The sequence below is a fragment of the Oncorhynchus tshawytscha genome, linkage group LG03 (assembly GCF_018296145.1).
Source record: "Oncorhynchus tshawytscha isolate Ot180627B linkage group LG03, Otsh_v2.0, whole genome shotgun sequence".
In the NCBI taxonomy this organism is placed as follows: domain Eukaryota; kingdom Metazoa; phylum Chordata; class Actinopteri; order Salmoniformes; family Salmonidae; genus Oncorhynchus; species Oncorhynchus tshawytscha.
Genome location: NC_056431.1, coordinates 24,675,245 through 24,693,399, shown reverse-complemented (window position 1 = coordinate 24,693,399; position 18,155 = coordinate 24,675,245). Strand labels below are relative to the sequence as shown.

Sequence of the window (18,155 nt, the reverse complement as noted above, 5' to 3'; positions counted from 1 at the left end):
CAAGGATTGGTATCATGGCTGTGGTCCTGCATCCTGTTCATCCCATACCAGAATCACCATGTGTCATTGGCTAATGTGCTGACAGGTTTGACATCCATGTCACGACTTCTACCGAAGTCGATGCCTCTCCTTGTTCGGGCGGTCCTCTGCGGTCGACGTCGCCGGTCTTCTAACCATCCCCGATTCATTTTTCATTTTCCATTTGTCTTGTCTTGTTTTCCCACACACCTGGTTCCCATTTCCCTCATTATGTGTTGTGTATTTAACCCTCTGTTTCCACTGTGTCTTTGTGTGGTATTGTTTATTCTGTTTCATGTTATGCGCACGTTAGTCTGTTGCGCTGGGTTATGTTAACCCATATTGTTATTTCGTGTTCACTTTGCCGTGTGCTTTTGGTTCGCCTAAATAAAAGGCTCCGTTGGCTACCCAATATCTGCTCTCCTGCACCTGAATCCCTTATAGCCATTTACGAATACCTGACAATCCAATGGAAGTCATGGATATGTTTCTGGGATGCTTTTATGCAAATAGAGGTATGAGCTCAGATGACACTGACATTAAACAAATATTTATTAGCCCATGTTGTGTTGGGATGACCACATAACATTGCAATGCTGCCGTTTACTAGTGACCCAACGGCTCACCTACAGTTGTTAGATACATTTATTGGTTTAAGGAAGACGACAAGCAAAACAAAGCCTTCTGCGTTTGTTATCAGCTGATTTGTCCTGCCAGCCCACAATCTCATGTAAATCATAGTTTCATTACTCAACGGTGCAGTAGTCGTGTGTGTTTATTAAAAGCAGTTGTAAGCCTTCATTCATCTTTGTAGGTCACCGAGCTCTGTCAAACAAAGAAGCAAATGTGGTTTGACAAAAATAAAGTCTTTGTTGGTATGTCTGATGTCACCTTTTGTCAACGTGTAGGAAGGAGCAAATGGTCTCTGATTTCTAAAAACATGCATGCATGTAGCTGGGTTAGTGTTTTTCTATACATTTCCTGAGATTGTACTATTGAATAAACCAAGACAGAAGTGTTGCATTGTGTCTCACCTACAAGTCCAACTTTGTGTGCATCAGGTGAATATACAATATTTCTGTCTATGCATACACGTGTATGTGCATAATATACATGATTAATAGGCCGTTGTGTGTAAATACAAATAGGATACATATTGAATGAGAAAGAGTGTGTGTGTGTTGTGGCTAATTAAATACAAAACAGCCTTCCGTGCCCATGTAGCATAGCGGCCTTTATTTTCCTCTGAGTCGTCAAAGCTCACTACAACGCCAAAAAGCATTGTTCAAAAGGCGTTAAATTATGCAACAGGTCATGTTAAACTTGATTTAGTCACAATAGATTATCCAATTAATCATGATGTTGATGCCAGTATTAATAGCGAGCTTAACACATCATTTGTTTCTTTTCAATTAATCTCTTGCTCCGTCAGACACACAGGAAGGTTACGGCGAGACCGATGCACACCACAGCAATCCACACATCTCATTGTCTACATGTAGAGATAGCAGACTGGACTTGGGACCTTGGCAAGATATTGGATTGAAAAGGGGCTTTATTTGCAGTTCTAGGCACGTACATGTGTTGTCTCTATCTGAGGGTCGCAGACCTGATTGGTTTTACAGTGGTACGCGGAGGAGTTTTTGACTACTGAGGGCGGGATAGTGGTCAGAGCTGTCATTTTGACGGACGGGCAGCATGACTTTCAATTGCATCAACAACCACAGCTACATTATTCTGCTACATGATAGTGTTTTGTGCTATAGAAGTCTACTTGAAGGATAGGATGATGTTATAGTAATGCAAATGCCATTATCACTCTACAATCCTTTGCTATTCAAGGGGGACGTACTGTAGTCAGAAGATGGAATTACCAGGGACAACATTTCTCTAGTCATATATGCAAATTGAAATAGTGGTGGACAATGAGGCAGTTGGAGCACCATATGCAAATCTTTGTAAAACAATCGAGTTAAGAGGTACAGGAAATATGGCGATATGTTCTCCGGCGCTGTCCAAGATTATCATTCAATACAACTATAAGACTAAATAATCAAACCCCACAAATGTTAAAACCAGTAAATGTCAAAGGGAATGCAAGTAACATAGATTGTTATATCTTGTTACAGTTCATCTCTGCTGGGAGTGTGGATCTAATCCACCGGTCAAAGGTTTTAGAACACCTACTCATTCAAGGGGTTTTCTTTATTTTACTATTTTCTACATTGTAGTATAATAGTGAAGACATCAAAACTATGAAATAACATATGGAATCATGTACTAACCAAAAAAGTGTTAAAGAAATCAAAATATATATTTTATATTTGAGATTCTTCAAACTGCCACCTTTTGCCTTGATGACAGCTTTGCACACTCTTGACATTCTCTCAAGCAGCTTCCTGAAGTAGTCACCTGGAATGCATTTCAATTACCAGCTGTGCCTCCTTAAAAGTGAATTTGTGGAATTTTTTCCTTCTTAATGCAGTGAGCCAATCAGTTGTGTTGTGACAAGAGGAATGAAAGATCCATAGTTTTTCATTTTGACATTTTTTTACAGCTTTTTTTGCTACATACATTTGACCTTTTACCTTTTACATATACATTTTACATACATGGTACCCCCAATCCCAGCCAACAGCTCTGCAAATCCCGCAGCTACTTGCCAAGCCTCCCCAGCTTCTACTTCACACAAATCCCGATAGCAGATGTTCTGAAAGAGCTGCAAAATCTGAACCCGTACAAATCACCTGGGACAGACAATCTGGACCCTCTCTTTCTAAAATTCATTGTTGCAACCCCTACTACCAGTCTGTTCAACCTGTCTTTCGTATCGTCCGAGATCCCTGAAGTGTCCGCGGTCATCCCCCTCTTCAAAGGGGGTGACACTCTAGACCCAAACTGTTACAGACCTATATCCATCCTGCCCTGCCTTTCTAAAGTCTTCGAAAGCCAGGTTAACTTCTTGGTGACGGGGCAGTATTTTCGCATCCGGATGAAATGCATGCCCAAATTCAACTGCCTGCTACTCATCCCCAGAGATAAGATATGCACATTATTAGTGGATTTGGGTAGAAAACACTCGGACGTTTCTGTTTGAATCATGTCTGTGAGTATAACAGAACATATTTAAATGTTTTATTTTTTGAGGTCACTCTCTTTTCAAAGGTTTTCATTGGGAATCCAGATTTCTAAGGGACCTTCTTGCAGTTCATATCACTTCCACTGGATATCAACAGTCTTTAGAAATTGGTTGAGGTTATTCCTTTGTGTAATGAAAAAGTACGGCCATCTTGAACGAGGGTCACTTGAAGTGTACTGTTAGATAGAGGCGTGCGACCAGAAAGCTAGCTACAGTTTGTTCTCCTCCTGTATTGAACACAGATCATCCCGTCTTCAATTTTATCGATTATTTGTATTGTATTACAAAAGTATTTGTAGTTGTATTACAAAAGTAGTTTGAAATGTTTTGGCAAAGTTTACAGGTAACTTTTAAGATATTTTGTAGTCACGTTGCGCAAGTTGGAACTGGTGTTTTTCTGGATCAAACGCGCCAAATAAATTTACATTTTGGATACATATCGAACAAAAGGACCATTTGTGATTGGACTGCCAACAAAAGAAGCTCGTCAAAGGTAAGGCATGAATTATATTTTTATTTCTGCGTATTGTGTCGCGCCTGCAGGGTTGAAATAGGGTTTATCTCTTTGTTTACGGAGGTGCTATACTCATAATAGCATCGTTTGCTTTTGCCGAAAAGCCTTTTTGAAATCTGACATGTTGGCTGGATTCACAAGTGTAGCTTTAATTTGCTATCTTGCATGTGTGATTTAATGAAAGTTAGATTTTTATAGTAATTTATTTGAATTTGGCGCTCTGCATTTTCCCTGGCATTTGGCCAGGTTGGACGCTAGCGTCCCACATATCCCAGAGAGGTTTTAATAAACAGATCACTGACCATTTCGAATCCCACCGTACCTTCTCTGCTGTGCAATCCGGTTTCCGAGCTGGTCACGGGTGCACCTCAGCCAAGCTCAAGGTACTAAACGATATCATAACCGCCATCGATAAAAGACAGTACTGTGCAGCCGTCTTCATCGACATGGCCAAGGCTTTCGACTCTGTCATTCACGTATTCTTAGCGACAGCCTCAACAGCCTTGGTTTCTCAAATGACTGCCTTGCCTGGTTCACCAACTACTTCTCAGATAGAGTTGTGTGTCAAATCGGGGGGGCTGTTGTCCGGACCTCTGGCAGTCTCTATGGGGGTACCACAGGGTTAAATTCTTGGGCTGACTCCTTTCTCTGTATATATCTGTATATATCAACGATGTCACTCTTGCTGCGGGTGATTCCCTAATCCACCTCTACGCAGACAACACCATTCTGTATACGTCTGGCCCTTCTTTGGTCACTGTGTTAACAAACCTCCAAACAAGCTTCAATGCCATACAACACTCCTTCAGTGGCCTCCAACTGCTTTTAAACGCTAGTAAAACTAAATGGATGCTTTTTAACCGATCCCTGCCCGCACCCGCCCGCCCGACTAGCGTCACTACTCTGGACGGTTTTGACTTAGAATATGTAGACAACTACAAATACCTGGGTGTCTGGCTAGACTGTAAACCCTCCTTCCAGACTCATTTATATCTCCAATACAAAATTAAATCTAGAATCGGCTTCCTATTTCGCAACAAAGCCTCCTTCATTCACGCCGCCAAACTGACTATCCTACCGATCCTTGACTTCGGCGATGTCTATCCGTTTTGTCACCAAAGCCCCATATACCACCCACCACTGCGACCTGTATGCTCTCGTCGGCTGGCCCTCGCTACATATTTGTTGCCAGACCCACTGGCTCCAGGTCATCTATAAGTCTTTGCTAAGTAAAGCTCCGCCTTATCTCAGCTCACTGGTCACGATAACAACACCCACCCGTAGCATGCGCTCCATTAGGTATATCTCACTCGTCATCCCCAAAGCCAACACCTCGTTTGGCCGCCTTTCCTTTCAATTTTCTGCTGCCAATGACTGGAACGAATTGCAAAAATCACTGAAGTTGGAGACTTATCTCCCTCACTAACTTTAAACATTAGCTATCTGAGCAGCTAACCAATCGCTGCAGCTGTACACAGCCAATCTGTAAATAGCCCATCCAATCTACCTACCTCATCCCCATATTGTTTTTATTTACTTTTTTGCTCTTTTGCACATCATCATCTGCACATCTATCACTCCAGTGTTAATTTGCTGAATTGTAATTACTTCGCTACTATGGCCTATTTATCGCCTTACCTCCTCACTCCATTTGCACACAATGCATATAGACTTTATTTTTCTATTGTGTTGTACGTTTGTTTATTCCATGTGTAACTCTGTTGTTGTTTGTGTCGCACTGATTTGCTTTATCTTGGCCAGGTCGCAGTTGTAAATGAGAACTTGTTCTCAACTGACCTAACTGGTTAAATAAATAAAAAAATATATAAATGTATATAACAACGATACATTACCAAACAAACTCTTTAATCCCAACCCTCAGCCACTCTCAGCCCATCCCACCTATCACCATAAACCGCCCTTGTTTGGTTTCCATGTGCCATATATTTTTTAATTGTGCTGTGATGTTTAACTAAATGTATGAATCTTTCTAATCATACATACATTTTTTAACCTTTCCTGAACCTGTGACCAGAAACAAGCTATGTAGGGGCAATACCAGTAAGTGATCTATTGATTCTGTCTCTTCGCAATAAAATCTACAGAACTGAGATAGTTGTATGCCCAATATATATAGCATTCTGTTGGTGGCAAGAAATGTATCTAATAATTTAAATGGAAAAACTAAGTGTTGAGTCTAGTGTCGTTTTTTGTACCAGTTCTTAAACCATGTGCTGTTTATTTTGCAACCTGTATGGTGCAGCTGTCAGCATGTTTGTCCTGAAACTGGTATATTTTTCTATTTATGCCAGTTCCTTTTAGCCAATTTGTATCTTTAATATATGGCAGGCAAACAAGTTTCCTACCTTCTCCATTTTCCAGTTTCTGCCTCCATTTTTGTGGTAGTGCTGCAATCAGTTGGTTGTAAGTTTGGATTGAGTAGATATTCCCACTTATTTTCGATAACTGCATATGTGACATTAATATAAAAATGTAAAAAAATTCCATGAAGAATGTTTTTTTGTTTACCAATATATTTGAGTTTAACCATAACATTTGTTGTAATATTTTTCTTTTCTGGAGGATAAAATTGAAATTGTAACCAGGTTTGTATGGCTTGTTTAAGAAAGGGTGATACTGTCAACAAAAATTTCACTTTCAAATAGTCAGAAATAAGAAGTTGTAATCTGTATGAAGGCAAAAAAGCAATTTTTGAACAAAGGATGAGCTTTTCTTAATAATCTACTGGAGAACCATTTGGGGTTTAAGTATAACTTATGTATGAGTGAAGCTTTTAGTGAGGTTTAATGCTTTAATATTTAATAATTTTAGCCCCCCAAACTCATATTCATTATATAAATAGGCACGTTTAATTTTGTCTGGCTTAGAATTCCAAATAAAATGAAATATTTGTTGCTCATATGATTTGAAAAACAAATCATCTGGAGTAGGCAATGCCATTAGTAAACTGGGATAGGACCAAAGAGTTAATCAATGTAATTTACCTCTCCATGGTTGCAAAATAATTATCTATTTTTGCTAATATTCTATCGAAATTAATTGTGGGAAGTTCATTTATATTTTTTTGAGATTTGAATACCAAGCATTGTCTACTTCACCATCCGCCCATTTTATTGGTAAACTACAAGGTAGTGTGAACACTGTATTTTTTAAACGATCCAGTATGCAATATGGTACACTTGTCATAATATGGTTTTAATCCAGAGGCTAGAAAAGATCTTCAAATGAGACTGTGCAGGGATCCAGATGGCAGACTAAACCTCTTATGGCTGCATCCCTTTGTTCTCAATTTCCGCCTGAAGACATACCCTAATCTAACTGCCTGTAACTCAGCCCCAGAGGCAAGGATATGCATATTCTTGGTATCATTTGAATGGAAACATTCTGAGGTTTGTGGAAATGTTAATTGAATGTAGGAGAATATAACACAGTAGATCTGGTGGAAGAAAACAGAAAGAGCATACGTTTTCTGTTTTTTATTGTCGTAGTATCATCTTTCACATGTACTAGAATAGCCACACAGTCAGATAGGATGCTGGAGATAATTTTGATGGATTACACAAGAGGGCAACTGTAGGTGTGCAAAGTTTCCGACTGATAACTTCAGGAATGGGTGAGCTACATGACATTTAGCATGAAGTCACCCAGGTGTCCCACACAAGTTGCCCAAATGTACCCAAGTGGCCGAATTGGTGAAATGACCTATAACTATATACAGCAGTGCAAATAACTATATACAACATATCAAAAAGCAATTCTAACACACACACAAACACACAATTTTTTTTTTACAAAAATAGTACACCCTTTGGAAGTCCTCGTCACAATATTTTGCTGCCTGTGCCATGTCCCATAGCAGTCTCTTTCTGATGTAAAGCAGAGGCAAACTGAACAAGTGAGGCATTTCATGCGACACAGAACACAACAACGTCTCCATGCTGTGCCCTTTTGGCCCTGAGGCACAGTCATGCCTGCAGTAATGAACTGTGGCATATCAACACCACTGGGGGCAGAGGTAGAGCGGGCAACTTGGCACTGGGGGCTCCCAGTCGGAGTCGCTATCACTGTGAAAGAAAACATAAACAAATATTTGTATTGTATGAGCCTTTTATCATCACACAAAATAAACAGATATGTATTGTATAGAGCAGAGGGAACAGTCACTAAGGTGAAGTGCTCCGGCCTGTAGTGGGCCTGTTGTGGGCCTGCCCTCTCCTGAACAGCACCCAATGGCTATTTCATATGGAGATGGAGAGGAGTAGCAGGCGCAGTGGCCATGTGTGTGTTTGCTGTTCTACTCCATTCCATTTGAATAAAAAAATGGAAAATCTAATCTGACATGGGATTTTTTTATTATATATATATACACACACACACACACACACACACACAAACAAACCACACATTTCATTGCAAAGAAAAATAATTTTTTTTATACATAATATATATATATATATATATATATATATATTTATATTTCATAAAACGGCATTAGCACTTACCCGTCCAGAAGTATGCCCTGTCCTTGCAGAAACAGCTCCTCAGTTCGTTTGAATCATAACACTCCAAGATTCCTCAAACAAAAAATCTCTCACTTTCACTTTAGACTTTGACTTCGCTTTTCCCTGATTTATTCGCCATGATATCTTCAATGAAATCGTTGAAAATACAACTTTCCGTAATACTGTTGCGCGTAAAAAGCCTTACAGCAACTCCTCTGATCGTCAAGGCGAGAATGGAGTTCCTTGCGCATGCGATTACAAACAAGGAATGGTGGTCCAACCCAAAACTATTACATACTGGCATTTACCTCAGCTCATTGGCTATCTACCCAGCAAGATTTCAAGAAGATCAGTGGTCATTGGGCAGAAATATAGTCAATCAATGAAGCTTCGCTAAAATTATTGAAATATAGTCAATCAATGAAGCTTCGCTAAAATTATTGTTGCTAGTTGTCTTCAAATCAGTCAATACTCCCCGTAAAAAAAACAATGACGTTTGGCTGTGTTGCAAACATCCAGAGGAATGCACTGAAACCAACCATGACTAGATAAACGATTGTTTACGGTGTGTAATCACGTCGAATGCTCCGTAAAAAAATGATAGAGATGGAATTCACGGCACAAACAGTTTACAAAATGTTTCGATTTAGGCTATAAAAATGGATTTTATCAAAGAAAATGGCACTTCATTTGATCACTGGGACCCTCAGGAAGAGAAATAAGAGCAAGATATCAGAATGTAAGTCATAATTTTACCTTCGAATGTGTAAAAACTGTCATGGCGGAAAATGTTTCTGTTGTTGATTGCTCTTCTCAAACAAAAGCATGGGATTTGTTCTCTGTAATAGCTATTTTAAATTGGAAAACTGAGTTTTATTACCAAGATTCTAATCTTTTGAAGGGTGTAAGACACTTGCATTTTCAAGAATGTTTAATGCTACGAAGTTGAATAAGTACCTCCATTTCTTTTTGTTTTCCTCTAACCTATTTTGTGCCTCTATAGTACAGTTTCTATTACCATCTACCTGCGCTGTTACTCCCTATTATTTCCTTTATTAGTCTAATCTCTTTTGACCTAAACTATTTTTGTTTTAATGATGAGTATTTTATTGAATGGCCTCTAAAAGTACATTTGAAAGTGTCCCATTCAATAAGGGGATCTGCTGTACCTATGTTGTACAAAAAGTAAATTATGAATTATGTCTTAGATTAACAAATTGTCATCCAATAGGCTTTGATTACATTTTCAATATCCTAGACCATGTGGATATTCTGTAAGAGTTATATGGAGGCCAATTAGATGGTGGTCCGATCGCATTCAGTCTCCTATTAATACTTTTAAAAACGTTTGATGCCAGCAAGAGCAAGAAAAGGAAGTAATCAAGACGGCTAGCTTGATTAAGCCTCCATGTATATTTTACTAGGTCAGATTTTTCAATCTCCATATATCCACTAATTCTAATGTATCCATGATCTTCATAATCTCCTTAAGTGCGATAGTTAATAGAATGATTTCCTTTACGATAATAGATTATTTTGTTTCTTGTGAGCTCAATACATTATTATATATATTTTCAAAAAAGTGTGGATCAATATTATTTGGCCCATATAGATTAATAACCAAGATGGTCCAATAGCATTTTTTAAATTATCCATCTTCCTTGCGGATCTGTTTGCACAGTTTGCACAATCGGATGAAAATGTGTATTACCTGTTGTAACTCCCATCCCGTGAACGGAATCGTTGTCATCATCTGACACTAATTAGTATAACGCAACGGACATAAATATTCCTAGAAAATATTCCTATTCATGAAAATCACAAATGAAATATATTGAGACACAGCTTAGCCTTTTGTTAATCACCCTGTCATCTCAGATTTTCAAAATATGCTTTACAGCCAAAGCTAGACAAGCATTTGTGTAAGTTTATCGATAGCCTAGCATAGCATTTTGTCCAGCTAGCAGCAGGTAACTTGGTCACGGAAATCAGAAAAGCAATCAAATTAAATCGTTTACCTTTGATGAGCTTCGGATTTTTCACTCACGAAACTCCCAGTTAGATAGCAAATGTTCCTTTTTTCCAAAAATATTATTTTTGTAGGCGAAATAGCTCCGTTTGTTCTTCACGTTTGGCTGAGAAATCGCCCGGAAATTGCAGTCACGAAAACGCCGAAAAATATTCCAAATTAGCTCCATAATATCGACAGAAACATGGCAAACGTTTATAATCAATCGTCAAGGTGTTTTTCAAATATCTATTAGTTTTTCAGTAGGACCGATTGGAATAATGGCTACCTCTGTATTTTACGCGAGAATCTCTCTGGGAGCCATCAGGTGACCACTTGCTCAATGTAGCCGCTTACGGGTATTCTTCAACATAAATGCGTAAAACTACGTCACAATGCTGTAGACACCTTCGGGAATACGGAGAAAGAGTAATCTGGTTGATAGCCCATTCACTGCTCAATAGGGACGCATTGGAACGCAGCGCTTTCAAAACATGAGGCACTTCCGGATTGGATTTTGCTCAGGCTTTCGCCTGCAACATCAGTTCTGTTATACTCACAGACAATATTTTTACCGTTTTGCAAACTTTAGAGTGTTTTCTACCCTGAGCTGTCATTTATATGCATATTCTAGAATCTTGTCCTGACAAAATATCCCGTTTACTACGGGAACGTTATTTTTCCAAAAATGAAAATACTGCCGCCTAGTCACAACAGGTTATCAGTATAATCACACCTTTTGAGATTCTTTGACCATGACACAAATATATTTCTCCCTCCCAGTCCTTTTTCCACCCAACCTCATCTATATTTGTAGAATGAGTTTCCTGTAAACAATAGATATTATATTCTTTCTCTTTTAGCCATGTAAAAATGGATCTTTTTTTTATGATCTGATAAGCCATTACAATTATAAATTGTTATACTTATTTCCCCACTTACCATAATGATACCCAAGTTTAAATCATACTTACCACAACCAATGTTTGTAACCTTACCATTATAAAGCACCATGATGATTAAGTGGCCATATAGTGGTGCCATAATAATTTCCACTGTTAAACATACTGTAGCTGCAACTTTGTAAACCTCCAATTGTCCTAATATTCCACCCACTAAAACCTCCCCCCCCATATCTAGGTCTGTTGTCACTAAGACCATCAGACCATCTCCCTGACTCATGACGCACCTTTGCGTCCTAAGGCAAACCCTTGGCCGCCGATCGACATTGGCCAGAGGGAAATATCATTATCTATGAGGATGCCTAACCAAATAACATGGAAAACAGTCAGAAAAAAATTAATTGTAACAATAATAACAGCACAATCTTATACATGCATGCTCATATTTGAAAGTCCTTGCAAGGCTATAAGCATGTCAGCCCAGCCTGCTCAGTTCATTGGATTCAATTGTTTGTAAAAAATTAAAAAATTAAAAAATTTAAAAAGAAAGAAAAGAAGAGCAAACAACCTAAATATATCGCAAGACCAGTCCCTTTTTTAATGTCCATTACATGCAAGACATATTTCATGTAGTCCTCATTATATCCTGTTTTATTCCGACAAAAAAAGGAAGAAGGAACATAGATTCTAACGGCCACTAATGACTGCAAGTAAAAATGTGTCTTAGGCATCACATTATTTTAGTCTGCCAGAGTTGCCTCTGCTGCAGAGGATAAGTTCATTTGAGTTACCAGCCTCAGAAATTGCAGTCCAAAAAATGCTTCACAGAGTTCAAGCAACATCAACTGTTCAGGGGAGACTGTGTGAATCATGGTCGAATTGCTGCGAAGAAACCAGTACTTAAGAAGAGACTTGCTTGGGCCAAGAAACACGAGCAGTAGACATTAGAACGGTGGAAATGTGTCTTTTGGTCTGGAGTCCAAATTTGAGATTTTTGGTTCCAAGTGCCCGCCGTGTCTTTTGAGATGTGGTGTAGGTGAACGGATGATCTCTGCATGTGTATTTCCCACCGTAAAGCATGGAGGAGGAGGTGCTATGGTGTGGGGGGTACATTTCTGGTGACACTGTCTGTGATTTATTTAGAATTCAAGGTACACTTAACCAGCATGGCTACCACAGAATTATGCAGCGATACGCTATCCCATCTGGTTTGGGATTAGTGGGGCCTGGGCTCAACAGTCCCCCGACCTCAATCAAATTGAGATGGTTTGGGATGAGTCGGACCACAGAGTGAAGGAAAAGAAGCCAACAAGTGCTCAGCATATGTGTGAACTCCAGGTGAAGCTGGTTGAGAGAATGCCAAGAGTTTGAAAAGCTGTCATCAAGGCAAAGAGTGGATATTTGAAGCATCTCAAATATAAAATATATATTTGTTTAACACGTTGTTGGTTACTATATGATTCCATATGTGTTATTTCATAGTTGTGATGTCTTCACTATTATTCTACAATGTAGAAAATAGTAAAAAATAAAAATAAACCTTGAATGAGTGGGTGTTCTAAATCTTTGACCGGTAGTGTTGGTGTAATTGTATGAATCCTACAGAATGTTATCAGGTGTGGCAGTACATCTCTAAGCTTACAATACCATCTGCGCGCCCACAGATAACACAGAGCCATGTGGCACTCAGCAGGGTACTATTAGGTTATCACGCGTGTGCTCTGCAATACGTGTCTAAGCAGAAAATAGCCGTGCAGCGTATATATTAGCCCACCATAGGGATGGCTGAGATTGGCTGGGATCACCTGCTGCTCGGTCTTCCGGTTGAGTGGCAGCTAGCTTGAAAAGCGGAGGTCGACGGCAGAGAACAGAAGAAGCGGGTGTGTGTTGTAAACGTAAATGTTTAATGAGGGCACAGTGGATTGCACCACATGACAGATTGGCTGTGCCCACACCGTCTCTTTTTGTTAGGCTTTCTTGTGTTTAGCCACCACAGTGTTTGCTACAGGCGCAGGTATAATCCAAACGCTCAACTATTTTCTTATACTGACCCCCATTGACTGCTCTGAATGTTAGAATAGTAATTAGTCATTTTTTTGGAAGGGGGGAGTGACTGAACTATGTTGTAGCGACAGTAAAAAGTGAGTTACTTTCTTAACACCAAAAAAGCATTTTTTTCTAATTTTAGAGGTTATTGCTCTACATTGTAATGTCAGCTACCAAAAGTGTTGGGTTGGGTAGTACAAATCAACTACATTTGTTTCTTGGAATACTTTTGAGCACTTTCTTGGAATGCTTCTGAGCTTACAGGGAGCAGGGTTCTGGTAATTCTGACCTTCATATGATCTGCAGGACTAGACATCCTCCACACTTTCCAATGTACACACCAATACCTAATTTAACTGATCTCCATCAGGGATGTTCTGGTGCTACCACACTGAGCTTTGTTGCTATGCCACCACTCAAAAAGGAAGAAAAAGAGATTGGCCCAAACCCCTTTGTGAGTTTCCTTAGTTTCCGAGGAAGGGAGCTATCCAAGCGTGAACCAAGCATCTGGTTTCATTAATCTCCTGTCCAACCCTGACGTGTTTGAGGTGTGGGGGAGGCAATGTAAATGGTAACCTTCTGAATATGCAGCCAGACGCAAAATCATGGGCCGCAACGTTCACCTTCAGACCCTGCCAGGGCAGAACCTCAGAGCGCTATATTAGCCTAGTCAGAAGGCACCAGGCTCCAGATAGTGGAGGCATGGGGAGAAGCTGGTGGGAATGGACCTTGTTTCTTGTGATTCATTAGAGAAGGTGTTTGTCATTTCTTATGTAAAAAATTGATTGGGGAATAATTGGAGGGAGGGGGCAACATGTGATCTCTGCAAAATTACTTTGATGTGAAGTTCAATAGAACTTTGATTTTATGACATGATGTCAGATGTTACAGGACTTCATATTTGTTATGAAACTACCAATGTAATGTACTTTATTTTTCCTCAAACTGGTTTTCAAGTTTCATGTACCTTTTTGGTGTAACAACAATGGTTCATGCAGATCTATGATTTTCAAAGATACCTGAAGAACATATGAAAGTACCAGCAAAAGAAGCTCAAATCAATTCAATAAGTGTAGACTTTACGGTGAAAAGCTTACTTACGAGTCCTTTCCCAATAATGCAGTTAAAAAGTAAGAACATTAACAAATAGATAGAAATAAAATAACACTAAAATAACAATAATGAGTCTATATACAGGCTACGTACAAGGATTACCGGTACCGCGTCAGTGTACTGGAGTACGAGGTAGTTGGGTGATTGATTGAGGTAATATGTACATGTCGGTTTGGTTAGGTGATTGATTGAAACGCTATGTACATGTACTGTAGGTAGGGGGTGAAAGCAGACAATCCGAATAGCCGTTTAATTAACTGTTCAGCAGTCTTATGGCTTTGCGGTAACAAAGGTAATAAAGCTAGTGAAAGGGTCTCATCGTTTGACTGATCGTCCCTTCTCTTGTCTCCCCTACAGAGAGCCGACTTGGCTGTGGCCCCTCTTACCATTACCTACCTGCGTGAGAAGGTCGTGGACTTCTCAAAGCCCTTCATGAGCATGGGCATCAGCATCCTGTACCGCAAGCCAAACACCACCAACAACGGTTTCTTCTCCTTCCTCAACCCCATGACCCCTGACATCTGGGTCTACATCCTGCTGGCCTACCTAGGCGTAAGCTGTGTTCTCTTCGTCATCGCCAGGTGAGTCCCAGACTTTTCTTGGCTACTTCATGTTCTGCCTGTCTCTGTGTGTGTTTGTGTTCATTGAATTTTATTGAGTGATATATTTTTGTTTATTCTACTTGTAGGGGCTACGTTGCAGGCACAAAAAAGTTAGTTAAACAATTATTTGTGACAACACTGTCTCTCACTAGGGGAGCACCATGTTGAACATGCCAAAACCAAGGCGCAACCTAACGTTTTAATGCCCCCAACTGTGTATTGATGCAGCGATGTGGAAATGTTTTATCTGGAAGGATATAGTGCACAAATTGAGGCTGGCCAATCTGAATCTCTGCAGAACTGAGTCAGTCAATGATGGTCTCAAGTGATTCCATCAGTTGGGGGTAAGAGAAGGTCTCGGCTCAGCGGTAGGTCCATGTTCAATTGGTACAAGTCCTACATTTTGTGTGAGCTGGTGGGTAGTGATCAAGGCAGTTATGTCAGCGTGGGCTCTCTGTGGAGCCCAGCAGTGGAAGAAAGAGATGAGAGTAGCAAACCACCAGCGAAGTTATACTCTCCAATTCAAAGCATTTCCTGTATAATTTATCTGCAGTTGTAATGCTTCTTCGAACAACTTTCGTCTTTCAAATGTATAAAAATAAATACCTGCCGATACCTGGAGAAAGAAATTTGATAATAAAAATAAAAAATGTCTCTCATGACATTTCCCTGTGCTTGTTATCTTTTCCAGATTCCCCACAAATCATTGAAAGTTGAAATTAGTATTGATTGAGATCAGGGTATCTCAGATTTTTCAGTATTTCCCTATATGTTCCAAATGTGTTCCTGAGACCTTCTACGGAATTATTTACATAAGAGAGAAAGAAAAGAACCCATGTGCCACTTGCAGGCATCCTGCTCGCCTTCTGTGGTCATTGTCACTGCTTCTCACCACTTCCTGGTGCCTCCAAATGCGGAGTGGTGCTTGAGGAAGTTCTTTTGAAGGGGCTTGGGGTTCTGAGAGGAGCCAGCTGCGCTCCTCAACCCTCTCCCATTATGTCTTGAGACAAGCATACAAGCTCATTTTAGCACCCTATTTTTGTAAGTACAAGTAGAAAATCATCTCTGACTGTTGCATCATTCTTTGGAGACCTGCATAGAAAGCGAGCAGAAGTGCTTAGAGCCAAAAGAAGGCTCAAATAGCAGTTTGATGTATGGGTGCTTGAGATGTTGGAAGAACCAGAACGCTTTGACGAAAGAGGCAAATGTATGTGTTCAATATCAGGTAGACATATACTGTACTAATAGTCTATAGTTTAAAAACAATTCAGACAAATTTGAAGTCAAAAGCTTTTCTGGACAATCATGATCCTTGTCACTGAGCAGGCACCCACGAGAAGAGAACTATGAAAGCGCTAAGCCTTGTGTTTTTCCACAGCCATCTTGGAGTCCATGACCGTAGGTCAACAATATGGGACATCTACTTGAGTGCTTACAGAAGTATGAAAACAGAAAATAAATCACAAGCAACCATTTTCTAAGTACGATAGAGAGAAAACATTGAGCAGTGCCCGGTATTTGCACTTGCCTTATCAGTGCTCTTATAACCTGGGATCACTTTAAGGATGTAACTAGGGGGGAAATGTATCTTTGAAATTCCATAAGATAAAAATTGGCAGTGGAATACAGATGACAAAAATACGACTTCTATACCATGCCAATGTAAGAACTTACGCTCTAGAAAGAGTGTAATAATGGAGTTTTTCCCCCGGTCATCCTTATCTTTTCAAATAGCAACACACTGGCCAAGTTTCAATTTCTTTGAGTTACCGCTTCAGGTGCTTCTGCTATGTCTGTCTAGAATGAGGGAGAGGCGAGGGTTTGCTTTCTGATTCTCATTCATACTATTTAGAGGACAGATTTTTTTGGGGGGGGATTTTTGCATCATTCGAGTGTGACCAGATTTAATGAAAAACACACTAATGGCGAAGGTGCATAAAGATTTCGGAATTCAGATACGACGTCATGGTTTTACCACTATCCATTGAGTTTTCAAACTACAGTGCGTGACATGGTTCAATGCGTCAATAAATCAGCACAATCTACTTTTTGGGGTTTTTCAAATTGTCTGCTTAAATTGTGTTCATGTATACTGTACATACTGTGCTAATGACGATACAAAATAATTGTAACATAGAGCAATGTACAATATAGCGAATTTGGTAAACAACTCATTTGTATTTAGTGTATGGACGCCGCCATCTTTAAACACCTTCCCCATTCAATGGAGGAACATGGAGATGCAAACCAGTCTCCTGAGCTATGTATTCCATTAAATGAACAAATGTTTTAGAAGACACTTTATTGACACTATATATATATGATTCTCACTTAGAAATGTTATTAGCGTTTGACATCTAACTTAAGGTCTTGATTTATTCTCTTCTTTTTGAATAGACTATTTTCGGGACCATTTTCGGTCATACTTCATTTGGATAATCCGGATAGTCTATCTGTAGAGCATCATACTATCAACAAACTATCTGTTGATAGCAACTGCTTGATACGGTTACGGTTAGGGTTAGGTTCAGAATAAGGGTAAGGGTTAAGATTACGGTTAGTGCAAGGGTTAGTAGATATGAAGTTTGAAATGTTACTGATAGTCCATTTGTAGATGCTCTATAGACTTTCCAAATAAAGAGTTACCTTATTTTCTCCACTCATTGGCTAACGTTCATGAAAGCCAGTAGATAGCATCTCTTCTTAAAATATGCTGCTTCTATCTGGCTTCGAAGGATCTAAGCCTCCTCTTCTTCTCCTCTCCTCTGACAGCAAAACACCCTGAATAAATCAGATCGTATTTGAAAACATTTTCAAAATTAATTTCAGGAAGGGAAAGCACTGACATTTAGCATGTTTTATCTCTCCAGCTGCCTTTAAAAGTGACTGTTTCATGTACATTAAAGGATTTATGGTGTGGAGCACTTTGAGAAGATGTTACACTAAATGGCAGAGTACGTGGAACCATGGGCTTCGCAGGTTTTATACTACTACATTTTCAGCGTTGCATGCCTCGTTCGATCCCAAATTGACATTTCAATATCTGTCGTCCTGAAAGTGGTATTTTTGTGTACAGTTAGCTACCTTTGAGCACAGCGAGATATCTACAGAGATATATAAGGGTACGGCAAACTTTTTGATTTGAACAGGGTTGACAGACAGCTATCGTCAAGGACACATAAGAGCACGTCAACACAACTGACAAATGCTATGTCACATGCACCGCTAACAATCAAGTTACTGAAAACAATAAGAGTGGACATCTTTACAGCTTGTCTTTTGTTTGTATA

At 39.5% G+C, this 18,155-nt stretch overlaps 1 protein-coding gene across 1 annotated transcript in view; it reads left to right on the top strand.

Moving 5' to 3' along the window:
• The window catches only part of LOC112246568 (glutamate receptor ionotropic, kainate 3-like), a 125,723-nt gene that overhangs the window by 90,773 nt on the left and 16,795 nt on the right, over nucleotides 1-18,155 (top strand). Inside the window, exon 11 of the mRNA XM_024414961.1 lies at nucleotides 14,621-14,844. Within this exon, the coding sequence (XP_024270729.1) occupies nucleotides 14,621-14,844 (224 nt within the window). The remainder of the gene's footprint in view (nucleotides 1-14,620; nucleotides 14,845-18,155) is intronic.